Raw genomic sequence first — 13,685 nt, forward strand, 5'->3', positions numbered from 1 at the left:
CAGTTTGACAATTTTCCTCTAAAATAAATTAATCAAAAAAGGATTCATAATTTTAAAACCAAAACAGCTCTATTCAAAACTTACTTTCATGAATTTGTTACTTTCACTACAAATACAGGTTAACTCAGTATTTTAGTTGAAATAAAAACTGAGTTTTACTTTAAGTGTGTACATACTAAACATTTAACTTTTAAAAGTAACCATTCATTAGCCCTCCCAGTTCCACCCAAAAGTCCAAAGGACACTTTTACTAGACCTTACAGTAGTATAGTAGTTCAAGTAAAGGTATACTTATAATTTTTCATTATTTCATAATCCTTATTTAACATATTTTTTTACCATGAACATGCATTTCTTAGTTTTTAAAAACTAAAATAGTAATAAAAAAATTAAGAAAGTTAACTCTGGAAGCTAAAAGTTTTAAAAACTCTTTTTTAAAAAAATCTTTTTTATCTTTTTTATTTTTGAGACAGAGAGAGACAGAGCATGAGCGGGGGAGGTGCAGAGAGAGAGGGAGACACAGAATCTGAAACAGGCTCCAGGCTCTGAACTGTCAGCATAGACTACAACACGGGGCTCGTACCCACAAACTGCAAGATCATGACCTGAACTGAAGTAGGACACTTAACTGACTGAGCCACGCAGGCTCCCCTTAAAAATTCTCTAACAGTTATTTCGGTGAGTTCTCTATTAAAAATCAGCTAGTTTTAATTCCAATTGTTTTGTATGAATTTCCATTTTTTTCTCACCCAATTACTATTTAAGTAGCTGTAAAGGAGATCCTGTCTGAAGTATTATATCATGTTTCCCACAATGTAGTGGGAAATCTATTAGAACTCTAGCCACACGAAAATTCAAAGCAAAATTCAACTATTTCTTCAAAATTCCTAATGCCCTTCTTAAGGAAAATACATGGCACACATCTCAAAAACATGGCAGAATATACCTGAATCTCTCATGTAATGAATTTCATCAAATATGACCCAAGCAACTTCTCGCATAACTTCAGAACCTCTGTACAGCATACTTCTCAAAATCTAAAAAAAATATAAATGATTTAGCAAAATTTTGACACCACACAAGTTCTTCTTTCAAACAAGGAATTTTAGAAATGCTCTTTTAAAATAATTTCATATTATATTTTAAATATATTTCATAAATCAATTAATATTCCTTCTCTCATAAAACCAAATAAATGACTTTTCAATAGTTAGCAATCAAGTACAATCCATGAAGAGATTATCACACCCATTTCCATATACATTAAGTATGAAACCACTTCATCATACATACAATACTCATCAGAAGATCCACATTATCTAGGATATGAGAGTAACTTAAAATTATCTTCTATCCAATGTATGGTACCATATAGTGTTCACTGATTTTTTTCTGCTTCATTTCACAACATGGATGCTCTCTGGCAACCGGTATCCTGATTTTTGAGTTAAAGAAAATCTTCTGCATATGGAAAAAAGTTTTGAGAGTGGAAAACTTACTTTGGGAACCAAAATGAAAAGTGAGCAATGTTTTTGGTTGACTCTGCAGACCAGAAACTAATTTACACTCTGTTGTACCATGTCCTTACAAAATGCAGGGATATGTATCCCTGCAAGTATGTATAAAAGTACTTGGTAGAGCAAAAATAGCTAACTATTCAAATCAAGAGATATTAGAAATATGTAAGTTTTAAGTAAAATTTAACTGCTATTATGGGAAGAAACCAAACTGAGCATTTTCAAAGAAGTGTTTTTATGTATCTGTATCAACACTAAGATGCAGAAATAAAGAGCAGAAAGAAAAGCCACAACTTATATGAAACTATGTATGCGAAAGCATATTTTCTTTTTTGTTTTAAAGTTTATTTTTTTAGAGAGAGCACACATAGGCGAGAGCGGGGGAGGGGCAGAGAGACAGACTCCTAAGTAGATTTGTGCTGTCAGCACAGAGATCCATGAGGGGTTGGACCTCACGAACCATGAGATCATGACATGAACCGAAATCAAGATTCTAAGGCATAACCAAATAAGCCACCCAAGTGCCCCTCACCAAATATTTTTAAAGGATTACTGTCAGTGACATGAAAACACATTGATGGGGCTACCTGGAGGGCTGTCAGTTAAGCAACCATCTCTGGACTTCAGCTCAGGTCATGATCTCACATTTGTGAGATCAAGCCAGACCTCTGGCTCTGTGACTGAGCCTGCTTAAGGTTCTCTCTCTCCCTCTCACCTCCCCTTCCCTGCTTGCAAGTGCACACTCTCAAAATTAAAAAAACATTTTTAAATTAAAAATAAAAATATTTGGTGAAAAAGTGTATCTAAATCATATGACAAATAACAGAAATATTAGTAATTTACTAGATTTATGTTATTACTAAAAATAAGCCTTTGAGATAAACTTTTTCCCCTCTTAAATCTCAGAAAATAAAGCATTACATTTTGTTTATACAGAGCAAGTAAAAAAGCATTAGATGTTCTAAATGAATAAATATATTAATTAAATTAAAAAGGAATTACCTCTGTGGTCATAACAAGACAAGATGCTGTAGGATTAATAGTAACATCTCCAGTCATCAAACCAACATCTTGAAACTCTTCATACATTTCTCGGTATTTCTGGTTACTCAGAGCCTTAATTGGGCTGGTAAATATTACACGTTGTTTTTCCCTTAAGGCCAAAGCAATGGCATACCTAAAAATGGGAAAGCAAATAAGAAAGTATTTACAAAACCTTTTCTTTAAATTACATAATACTGGTAGGCACCTGGGTGACTCAGTCAGTTAAGCGTCTGACTTTGGCTCAGGTCACGATCTCACAGTTCTGGAGTTGGAGCCCCACAAAGAGGTCTGTGCTGACAGCTCAGAGTCTGGAGCCTGCTTCAGATTCTGTCTCCCTCTCTCTCTCTGCCCCTCCCCTGTTCACGCTCTGTCTCTCTCTCAAGAATACATACACGTTAAAAAAATTTACACAATTTAAAAAATCTATTAATATATAAATTATGTCCCAACTTCCCCTAATTACTTATTTTAAATGGACTTTGCAGAACATTAGTATCTTGTTCTATTTACTACTGACAAACTATTAAAGTAATAACTATTATAATAAATCCGAAATGTAGTGGTCTAACTAAACAAGAATATTTAACTTTAACTCTAGTCTTTTCGAGTTAATGTAACTTAATTATTAATACCAACAGATTACTAATGGTTACCCTATTTCTTGCAAGTAAAACACTTTTGGTTCTATAAATGAGCCTCCAAAAGGTGAGAGCCTCTGCCTATCTGTTTATACACATATAGAGTATAAACAATTAGTGAACATTGGAAAATGAAGCTTTGTTCTTCAGAGTTTCAAAAATAAGTTCATCCATATGCATTCATTCCCACATGTAAGAGTTATCAAATCAGTCCTTGCCTGACAATTATGGTAGGTTCTAATTATGGAGAAGTTATTCCATAGCACTTAACAAAATATAATATGGTAGTTTTGGTTTTCTAAAGAAAATTTAATTGAGTATTTAAATACAGACCATGATGAGGAAAGTTATCCCTGTGGTAGAGCCTCCTTGCTTAAAAGACAGTTCTGGCCCACAAAAGGCTTATAACCCATATGAGGAAATAATAATATTCATCACAACCATATAACCATATTCCCCCAATAATGAAATAAACAAAAAGTCAAAAGCTGTCCAAACATGATCAAATACAAATTTGGGAATAGACACTTCAAGAGAAAAAGATACAGAAATGCCACAATATATTATCTAAAATGTCCAGTTTTGAACAAAAAATTAAAAGATAAAAGAAACAGGTAAGTATAATCCATACTTAGGGAAACAAGCAGTCATGAGAAACTGATTCTCAGTGGGCCCAGAGAGTAGACTTAGCAGACACAGACTTCAAAACAACTATTAGAAACAAGTCCAAAAAATGGAAGGAAGCCATGTTCTAAGAAAGGAAATAGACTGTAAATATTCAATAAACAGGCCATCTGAACAGACAAGTGTTATGTTCATGTTTATATATCATAAGTGAAAACCCTATGGGTGAAAAGTATAACAACTGAAATGAAGAATTCACTAGATGGGCTCAAGAGCAGATATGAGATGACAGAACAAAGTATCAGTAAACATGAAGATAGATGACCAAAAATTATCAACTCTAAAAAAGAAAGAAAAAAAAATAGATACCTCAGTGTCCCACCAGAAGTTTCAAAGTGAGGAAGAAGAAAAAACTTCCTAAATTTGTTTTAAACCAAAAAATAATAATAATCTATAGATCTGACAAATGCAATAAACCCAAGAGGGAAAAAATGAAAAAGATCACACCTAGAAACATTATCAAACCAAACAACAAAGACAGAAAGTCTTCAAAGCAGTAAGAAAATATTAAACACTGGAAGAAATTAAAAGACCCAAATCAAACTTTCAGAGATGAAAAATCCAAGGTCTGATTTCAAATACAATGGATAGAATTAAAATTAGATTCGACATGGCAGAAAAAAAGATGCATAAACTTGAAGACCTAACAAGAAAAACTGTCCAATTGGATTAGATTTGCTAAAATTGTGTTAAGAATTTTTGCATTTGTGTTCATGAAGGATATTGGTCTATAGTTCTATTGTAATATCTTTTTCTGGTTTTGGTATCAGTGTAAAGTTCAGTTTTTTACTGATTACTCTGCTAGAGGTTGGTCGGTCATACTCATATTCTCAAAGAACAGGTTTTTGCTTTAATTGGTTTTTCTTTGTTCTTTTCCTGTTTTATGATGGGGGGGGTGCTCATTTGCTTTCCTTTTTTTCTAGTTTTTTTTTTTAAAGAAGAAAAGGTGAAGGGGCTGCTGGGTGGCTCAGTCAGTTAGGCATCTGACTTTGGCTCAGGTCACCGTCTCATGGTTTGTGAGTTCCAGCCCTGCATCAGGCTCTGTGCTGACAGCCTGGAGCCTGGAGCCTGCTTCAGATTCTGTGTTTCCCTTTCTCTCTGCCCCTCCCCTGCTTGCACTCTGTCTGTCTGTGTCTCTCTCTCTCTCAAAAATAAAATAAAACATTAAAAAAATAAGGAAAAAAAGAAGGAAAGGTTAAGTCATTGATTTGAAATCTTTTTCTAATATAGGCATTTAGTAGTATAAATTTTTCTTCAGTATTGCTGTAGATGCACACACATTCTGTTATGTTTTATTTGCTGTATTGGGAAATGTTTTCTATATGTTACCAAAATAATGTGATACACTTTGACATGTTATATTTGATTGAACTTTCTGAACAGCATCATTTTTCTTCTTCTTGAAGAAACTCTTTTACAATTTATGGTACCACAAATCTCTTGATGAAAAAAATCTTTCTTTTTTGGGGGTGTGGTGGTGGTAAAGATTTTATTCTTAAGTACTCTCTTTATCCAAGATGTGGCTCAAACCTCCAACTGCAAGATCAAGAGCCACACGGTCCTCTGACTGAGCCAACCAGGCACCACTCTTCCACCTTTTGTATATCGAAACATCCTTTACTTTGCCTTCATTTTTGAAAGATTCTTGCACGCAGTAAAGGATTCTTTTTTTTTTTTCTTTAATGTTTTATTTGTTTCTAGGAGAGAGAGAGACAGCGTGAGCAGGGGAGGGTCAGAGAGAGAGGGAGTCACAGACTGAAACAGGCTCCAGGCTCTGAGCTGGCAGTCAGCACAGAGCCCGACACGGGGCCTGAACCCACGAACCACGAGATCATGACCTAACTGAAAGTCAGACGCTTAACCGACTAAGCCACCCAGGCGCCCCAGAATTCTGATTACTTTAAGAGTACCTTTCGACTTATGTAGTTTATGATAGGAAATCCCTTTCATCCTTACTTGTTCCTCTATGGATAATGTATCTTTTTATCTTGGCTACTTTTAATTAAGATTTTATCTTTCTCATTTTAATTTCAGAGAGAGAGAAAGAGAGGAGAGCATGAGCTCTGGGGAGGGAGGGGCAGATGGCAAGAGAGAATCATAAGCAGCCTCCGTGCTCAGTGAGGAGCCCCACTCCATATCATGACCCTGGGATCATGACCTAAGTAGAAATCAGGATTAGGACAATCAGCCCGCTGATTCACTCAGGTACCCCTTAAGCAATTTGTGAGGAGGCTTGCTGTAGTTTTTTCATGTGTCTTGGGCTTTGGGTTTGTTTTTCCGTGCTGCCTCTGGCTCCTCTTCTTTCAGGACTCTGATTACTATTATATTGGGCCACTTAAAGTTGCCTCGTGATTCGCTGATGCAGTGTTCATTTTGGGTCTGTTCTAATGCTGTTATCTTCCAATTCATTAATCTTTGCTTCTGCATTGTCTAATGTATCATTAATCCCACTCTGTATTTCTATCTTGGTTATTGTAGTTCTCCTTGCTGGTGGTGTTTTTGTTGTTGTTGTTTTATTTCCCATTTGTCTTCTTTCTTTCCATTTGTGTTACTTCCTAATTTGTTTTGATTGACTGATTTCTCCCTGCATTATAGTTCCATATTTTCCTCCTCTTCTGCATATTGCTTTGATGGATGTTTGGCTGTTTTTAATTTTCATCACTATCTTGAAGCAGTTTGATTATGAGGTGACTTTACATAGTCTTTACATAGTTCTTCCCATATTTTTTGTGCTCCAGTTTGTTGGGCTTCTCAGATCTGTAGGTTTATTATAGTTTTCATCAATTTGGGGATAATGTGAGCAATTTTTTATTTAAACCTTCCCCTTCCTCCTTGTTCCTTGGGAACTTCACCTAAACTTATATAATGCCACTTTAAGTTGTCTCACAGCCCACTTACACTCTGTTTATTATGATTTTGTTTTTTGGAGCTTATTCTCTCTTTTTCATTTTGAACAGTTTTTCTTGTTAGGTCTTCAAGTTTATGCATTTTTTTTTTCTGCCATGTCAAATCTAATTTTAATTCTATCCAGTGTATTTGAAACTGCTGAGTGGGGGAAACTTAAAGTTCCAACCCTCTATCACATAGTTGGTTCTCCAGGCAACCAGCCCATCCAAAAGTCACCTCATTCACCTAACAAAAGACGTTTATTGCTTTTATCACATGAAATTCCAAGGGTTTTAGAAGCCTTGACCCAGGAACCATTGATGAAGACCAAATACATACAAGAAACATGTTTATTAAAAGGGTATATACTTAAAAAAAAAAAAGGGGGTATATACCATAACCTTGTGGAATTTACCTCAGGATGGTTTATTACTTGAAAATTAATATATTCATCATAGTAACAGAAAAAAGTATTTGACAAAAAAGCGAAATATTCTATACGCATATAAACACACACAAGCAAACTTGGAATAGTAGTGAACTTCCTTAAGTTGATTAAAAAACACCTATGAAAAACCTAGAGATAGCAACATGCTGATAAAAAACTAAGCATCAAGAACAAGGCAAGGATGTCCTCTCTAGTCTCTTGCATTCAACACTGTACTGGCTGTCCTATACAGTTCAATAAGCAAGACATTAAAAGTATTTAAATTAGAAAGAAGGAAGTAAAACTGTCTTGCAGAAATCAAAAAGAAAAAAAATTTAAAGATTAAAAAAAACCACTTTTTTAAATGTTTATTTATTTTTGAGAGACAGAGAGAGTGCGAGTGGGGAAGGGGGAAAGACAGGGGAGAGAGGATCCGAAGAGGGCTCTGTGCTGACAGCAGTGAGCCCGACAGAGGGCATGAACTCACGAACCAGAGATCATGATCTGAGCCAAAGTCAGACGCTTAACCAACTGAGCCACCCAGGTGCCCCAAAATTTATTTAAGGGTGAGATAAGAAATAAAACAAAGTTAGTTTAAAATTTCATTTAAAAAGCACAAAGTAAAACAAGAATGGAACAGAGGAACACAAAACAGCTAGAATACAATTAATAAAATGGCAGTAAGTACATATCTATCATTACTTCAAATGTAGATAGTCTAAATTCTCCAATAAAAAGAAAAGAGTAGCTGAATGGAATAAAAACCACAAAACTCAGCTATATGTTGCCTAAAGAGAATTGCTTCAGATACAAAGACACATGCACACTGAAAGTGAAGGAATGAGAAAAGGATATTCCATGTAAATGGAAACCAAAATAAAGTAGGGGAAATCATACTTCAATCAGACAAAACAGACTTTAAAATGAAGAGTATAATAAGAGATAAAGAAGAACATTACATAATAATAAAAGGGCCAATCCAACAAGAGGGTATAACATTAAAAACCAACACAGGAACAAGTATTAACAGGCCTAAAATTTCCTTTAAATAGAAAGCTACTCACTCAGCGCATACAGTTTTTCCTGCTGATGTATGTGCTGATACTAAAACAGACTGATTATTATCAACACACTGAATGGCTTCTCTTTGAAAAGCATCAAGAATGAACGGGTATTCCTTAAAAAAAAAAAAAAAAAAATAGTATCAGCATGAAAATATCTAGCCATATCAGAACACACTTAAAATGAAGAGATGGTAGGCCCCCCCACAAGTATTCTGGGAACATTTCTTTATGATTCTTTGTAGGAAATATGCTACTCACCAGAGAAAATTAGGAAGAGTAAAACATCTTTAACTAAACAGCACAGAAGTTAATTCTGCTGTCTAATCTTTCAATTTACTATGTTAACATACAAGTGATATTACTTGCAACACAGTAACTGCCATTTGTCAACATAATTTGTGGTAGGCACTGTGCAACACATTTTCCATATAGTACTAACCTTCACAGCAGCCACCCAGGCGCCCCATCATCCTCTTTCCAGTCAAAGATGGGAATTCTGCTCAAGTTCACTGAAGTTCACTGAACAGAAGCAGAATAACATATCTACCAGACTTTAAGAACTCTGCCTTTTTAATTTAAAGAAAAAATGTCGGAAAATTTGTATCTGTCATTTAAGGTCTATTGGTACCTCAAAATCTATTTAATACAAGCACTACCGTTTAAGTTTCATTAAAAGCTTGTTAAATTTCCAAAACTATATGTATGACTTATTGTACACATGCTGTTTTTCTAGAGAAAAGTTGACATATTGTTCATTAAATTCCTTAAGAATGTGGAGAATCATTGGGGCTCCTGGGTGGCTCAGTCAGTTAAGCATCCACCTTTGGCTGAGGTCATGATCTTGCGGTTTGTGGGTTAGAGCCCCGCATCAGGTTCTGGGCGGACAGCTAAGAGACTGGAGCCTGTTTCAGATTTTGTGTCTCCCTCTCTCTCTGCCCCTCCCCCATTCATGCTCTGTCTCTGTCTCAAAAATAAATAAACTATAAAAAAATTTAAAAAAAAAAGAATGTGGAGAATCATTACTTTCATTTTTAAAAATCCCATCACATCATGCCTGATTTTCATCATGGTTCTTTGATGAGTTGGTTTTCATTATATTTGATTTCGGTGGCTTTCTCTTGGTACATACACGCTGGGAAGTATAAAAATCTCATTTGAAAGAGTTTTTCTTTAAGATTTTTAGGAAAGAGACAAAAAACTGTACCAACTATTTTGTCCAAAGTACAGACCTTTGCAGCTTTTCCAACTCGAGGTTTAAGTGGTAAATAATCTTCATCTGCAGGAAGTGCAACCTGATGTTAAAACAAAATCACCAACTTACTATTTGAGAACTGATGAGCTTTCAACATTCCATAATTAATGATGGATTGAAAAATACAAATGATAGAATTTGATAGTCTTAAGACACTGTAAAATTAAATAACTGCTTTAAAAACAAGACAAATGCTAAAGGTACAATAATCAAAAAACCTGTACTTAGGTTTATCTAATGGTAAGGTCCATTAAGTCCATTTCCCTAAAAAAAATTGTGTTTATTAAGGTCTAGGACCTATCCTAGCTATCTTTGTATTTTCCACATGTAATGTACTGCCTAATATTAAGGACTGCTCAAAAAACCTAAATGGACTAAAAAGGGATGCTATCAAGTGAAAGAAAATCACATAGAAAAAAATAATACCCTCTATTTCCTGAAAGAGAAAATTAATTTTCCTTCAATGAAGAAGGTTAAGATCTGGAGAGCTGCGGCACCTGGGTGGCTCAGCAGGCTGAGTGTCCAACCCGGCTCAGGTCATGATCCTAGCATAGTGAGATCAAGCTCTCCAACCCTGTGTTGGGTTCATGCTGTGCAAAGAGCCTGCTTGGGATTCCCTCTCCCTCCATGTGCCCTCTTACCAGTTTGTGTGTGCACTCGCACTCTTTCTAAAATAAAAACTATTAAAAAAAAAGATCTGGGAAGTAGTTCATAATGTATCTAAATTCCCAAGAATTAAACCATTTAGTGTATAAATAATGCAGAAGGGAAAAATAGGGTATATGCTAAAATCATAAATAATTTATAAGAGCAAAACCTCAATAAGCAAGTATCACATGACATTACCCACCTTAGAAACACTAAGAGATTGTTGGTAAATTTCCAACTCAATTACAACTGACCCTTGAATAACACGGGGTTTGGGGCAACAACCCTCCCCCCCGCCCCCCCACCCCGTGCAGTCAAAAATCCATGTGTAACTTCTGATTCCCCCAAAACTTAACTATTAGTAGCCTACTGTTAACCAGAAGCTTTACTGGTAATACAGTTAACACATATTATATATATTTTATACTGTATTCTTATCATAAAGCTAGAAAAGATGAAATTAAGAAAATCCTGAGGAGAAAATGTACTTATAGTATTGTGTATCAAAAAAATCAAAAAATAAAGTCTACATTTAAGGGTGCCTGGATGGCTCAGTTAAGTGTCCGACTCTTGATTTCAGGGTCATGTATTCAAGCCCTGAGTTGTGGCTCCATACTAGGCATGAAGCTTACTTAAAAAAAAAGAAAGAAAAAAATCTTCATTCAAACTCATGTTGCTCAAGGTCAACCATATAACCATGATAATGTGGATAGTATTTGAAAAAGGAATAACTAGACACTCATTATAATTTTAAAAAATGAAAATTAGTAAATTATGAAACCTAATGAATAATACCTACATACTGAACGTGTTGGAAGAAATGTGACATTCTAAATTGAATCTATAAAGGGGAGATAATAGAATTTGGTATTCTATCCTGCATACATTACGAATAACTTATCAAGTGTTTTTATTAATGAATGAGTACTTCTGGGAGATAACAATAGTTTTCACTAGTTTTTCTCTTAATACTGTATATTCCCCTTTATTAGGATTCTAAGAAATTTACAAGTAGTTTCTAATTCCCAGGTAGATTGATAGTGAGACAACTACGGAAATGACACGCCTTTGTATACCTCCATCACTTATGATTATGATAAAAATGTATCCAAGAAAGCCCAACTGTTGGTACACTGACAAAATCAAATTTCTGGATCCGAAAATCTGAAGCCTAGACTCCAAATCATGTTTTCATCTCCATGTGATTAACCTATATGGCTGTATCTCATTAGTTAAGCAACCCTCTTACGTCTCTCCTGGTACTTTCTATGACATGAACCAAGCATCATTGTGAACCAATTAACATTTTACCTTCTGTAAGATTTAAAAGCAGCAAGAATAAGAGATTCTTATTCACATGTATAAGAATCAAAGAGTTTTTGTTTTTATTCTCTGAAAACAGTCTGGGTAACACTAACATAGAACAGCCAGACAGAAGAAGATAAAGACTAAGGAGTAATACAAATAGAAAACCAGCAAAATGCTCAAAAGTCAAAGAGATGTACTAAATAGTCACTGGGGATTTTTGCGACAACACTTTGAAAGAAATGGAGAGAGAGGAAATCTAATTATACTGTATTTATAAAAATGAATGGCAAGTTAAGATTCTAGGGGAGCCTGGGTGGCTCAGTCGGTTAAGCGTCCAACTTCAGCTCAGGTCATGATCTCAAGGTTCGCAGGTTTGAGCCCCGCATCAGGCTCTGTGCTGAGAGCTGCCTCAGAGCCTGGAGCCTGCTTCAGATTCCGTATCTCTCTCTCTCTCTGACCTTCCCTGATCACTCTGTCTCCCTCTCTCTCTCAGAAATAAATAAAACATTAAAAAAAAAAATAGAAAAAGAAGTCTAGCAGGGATTTTCCTAGCAGAGCACTCAGTAGCAACTCTCAAAAGTAAGGGACCACATCTGTTCTGTCTCTTTATACTCAAGTCAATAATACAATATTCCAGTCACTCAAAAGATATATACGGAATTAATGACCACAGAAGGGGAAAAACAACAACATAGTGGCTGAAAAATCAACCTAGAATAAGAGAACCTTCTGAATATTCACATGCTGGTAGGGAAGGGCAAATAGAGAAAAGACTCAACTCTACAATCAAGGGAAAACGAAGAATCTAGGTCATTGTGAAAGCATGATAGGTTACAACTAAGAACAATGGCAGAACAAGCCTCCTTAGCATTGCCTTTTCCTTTGAGTGGATGGGACAGGTACAGATAGGCTTGGTGAAGAAGGTTATAAACAGAGGACACTCCAATTTGATAGCCTCAAGCCTCTAAGTGAAGTAAAAGGTAAAGTTAGCTGCTAAAAAAGTGAGAAGTGACAGGAGGAGGAATTGTGAAGAACTGTGGAGGACAGAAAGTACTTGTGACCTCTTAAGAGCAAATTGTGTGGCTTTCCTCCCCTCATCTTTTTAATATGAGAGCACTGAATAGGGTGTAACATAAGTACTCAATGAATGATCAAATAGGTATTATAAATTCCAAACTAAGTGCTAATCTAAAGGAATACAAAGAACTCATGGAAACAAGTGCTGGAAAATGGGTATTTTAAAAATAAGGTTCTAAATGTCTATGAAAAGCCATTTTCTTAATTCAGAATTACTCTCTTATCCAATAAAGACTTTTAATAAGATTCTATTAATATGAAACAGTGTTACAGTTCTCTTCTGTTTCTTCCACCCTTACATTTATAAATTCATCTAAAAAGATTACTACAAGCAATCAGTGGCTACCATCTTGTGGCGAATAATGAAACTGCAATGTATAAATAACCAGAGGAAGATCTGAAAAAGCACATGACCTGTAAAAGGGCACTGTTACTGAGGCTGAATGTGTATGGAACACCTTACTCTGTGCTGGGTACCTTACACTAATTTTATCCTATAATCTTCACAACCAACCCTTTATTCCATTATTCCAAATTTCAGAGTTTTAAAAACCAGTGTCAAAAAGGTTAAGAAATTAGGGGTGCCTGGGTGGATCAGTCAGTTAAGGGTCCAACTTTGGCTCAGGGCACGATCTCATGGTTCATGAGTTCAAGCCCCACATGAGACTCTGTGCTGACAACTCAGAGCCTGGAACCTATTACGGATTCTGTGTCTCTCTCTCTCTCTGCCACTCCCTGCGTGCGTGTGCCCTGTTTTTATGTCTCTCAAAAATAAATAAATATTAAAAAAAAAAAGTTTAATTTACCCAAAACTGCAGTTAAAGTGCTGTGCAAGACATTAGTTCAGGTTGAGAAACAAAACCCCAGTTCCGTCCACCTGACTATATACCCTACTGAAACTCTTAATTGTTTCCAAAGCCCCTGAGGCTCAACTGCTTGCTGATCATCATACTAGAGAATCCAAAGCAAACTTCCATTTGTAACACCAACTTCCTGCATACTGCTTGTGCTTACCTCATGTGTACATCCTTCAACAGTTTCAACTGATTGTACCTTGACTTTGGGCATCAAGTCTGCCAAACTTAAAAAAAAAATTATTAAAGTTATGTTAAAATACATTCTTTTTCTATAATTAGATAA

The 13,685-nt window shown here is 35.4% G+C and overlaps 1 protein-coding gene across 1 annotated transcript in view; it reads right to left on the reverse strand.

Annotated features, from left to right (window-relative positions):
- MTREX (Mtr4 exosome RNA helicase) overlaps window positions 1-13,685 on the reverse strand; it is a 102,488-nt gene that overhangs the window by 79,864 nt on the left and 8,939 nt on the right. Inside the window, exons 3-7 of the mRNA XM_039244533.1 lie at window positions 13,560-13,626; window positions 9,490-9,552; window positions 8,261-8,373; window positions 2,520-2,694; window positions 947-1,037 (exon numbers count right to left, since the gene is read on the reverse strand). Of these exons, the coding sequence (XP_039100464.1) occupies window positions 947-1,037; window positions 2,520-2,694; window positions 8,261-8,373; window positions 9,490-9,552; window positions 13,560-13,626 (509 nt within the window). The remainder of the gene's footprint in view (window positions 1-946; window positions 1,038-2,519; window positions 2,695-8,260; window positions 8,374-9,489; window positions 9,553-13,559; window positions 13,627-13,685) is intronic.

The sequence above is a fragment of the Hyaena hyaena genome, unplaced genomic scaffold, assembly GCF_003009895.1.
Source record: "Hyaena hyaena isolate Hyena2069 unplaced genomic scaffold, ASM300989v1 scaffold_241, whole genome shotgun sequence".
Classification (NCBI taxonomy): Eukaryota; Metazoa; Chordata; class Mammalia; order Carnivora; family Hyaenidae; genus Hyaena; species Hyaena hyaena.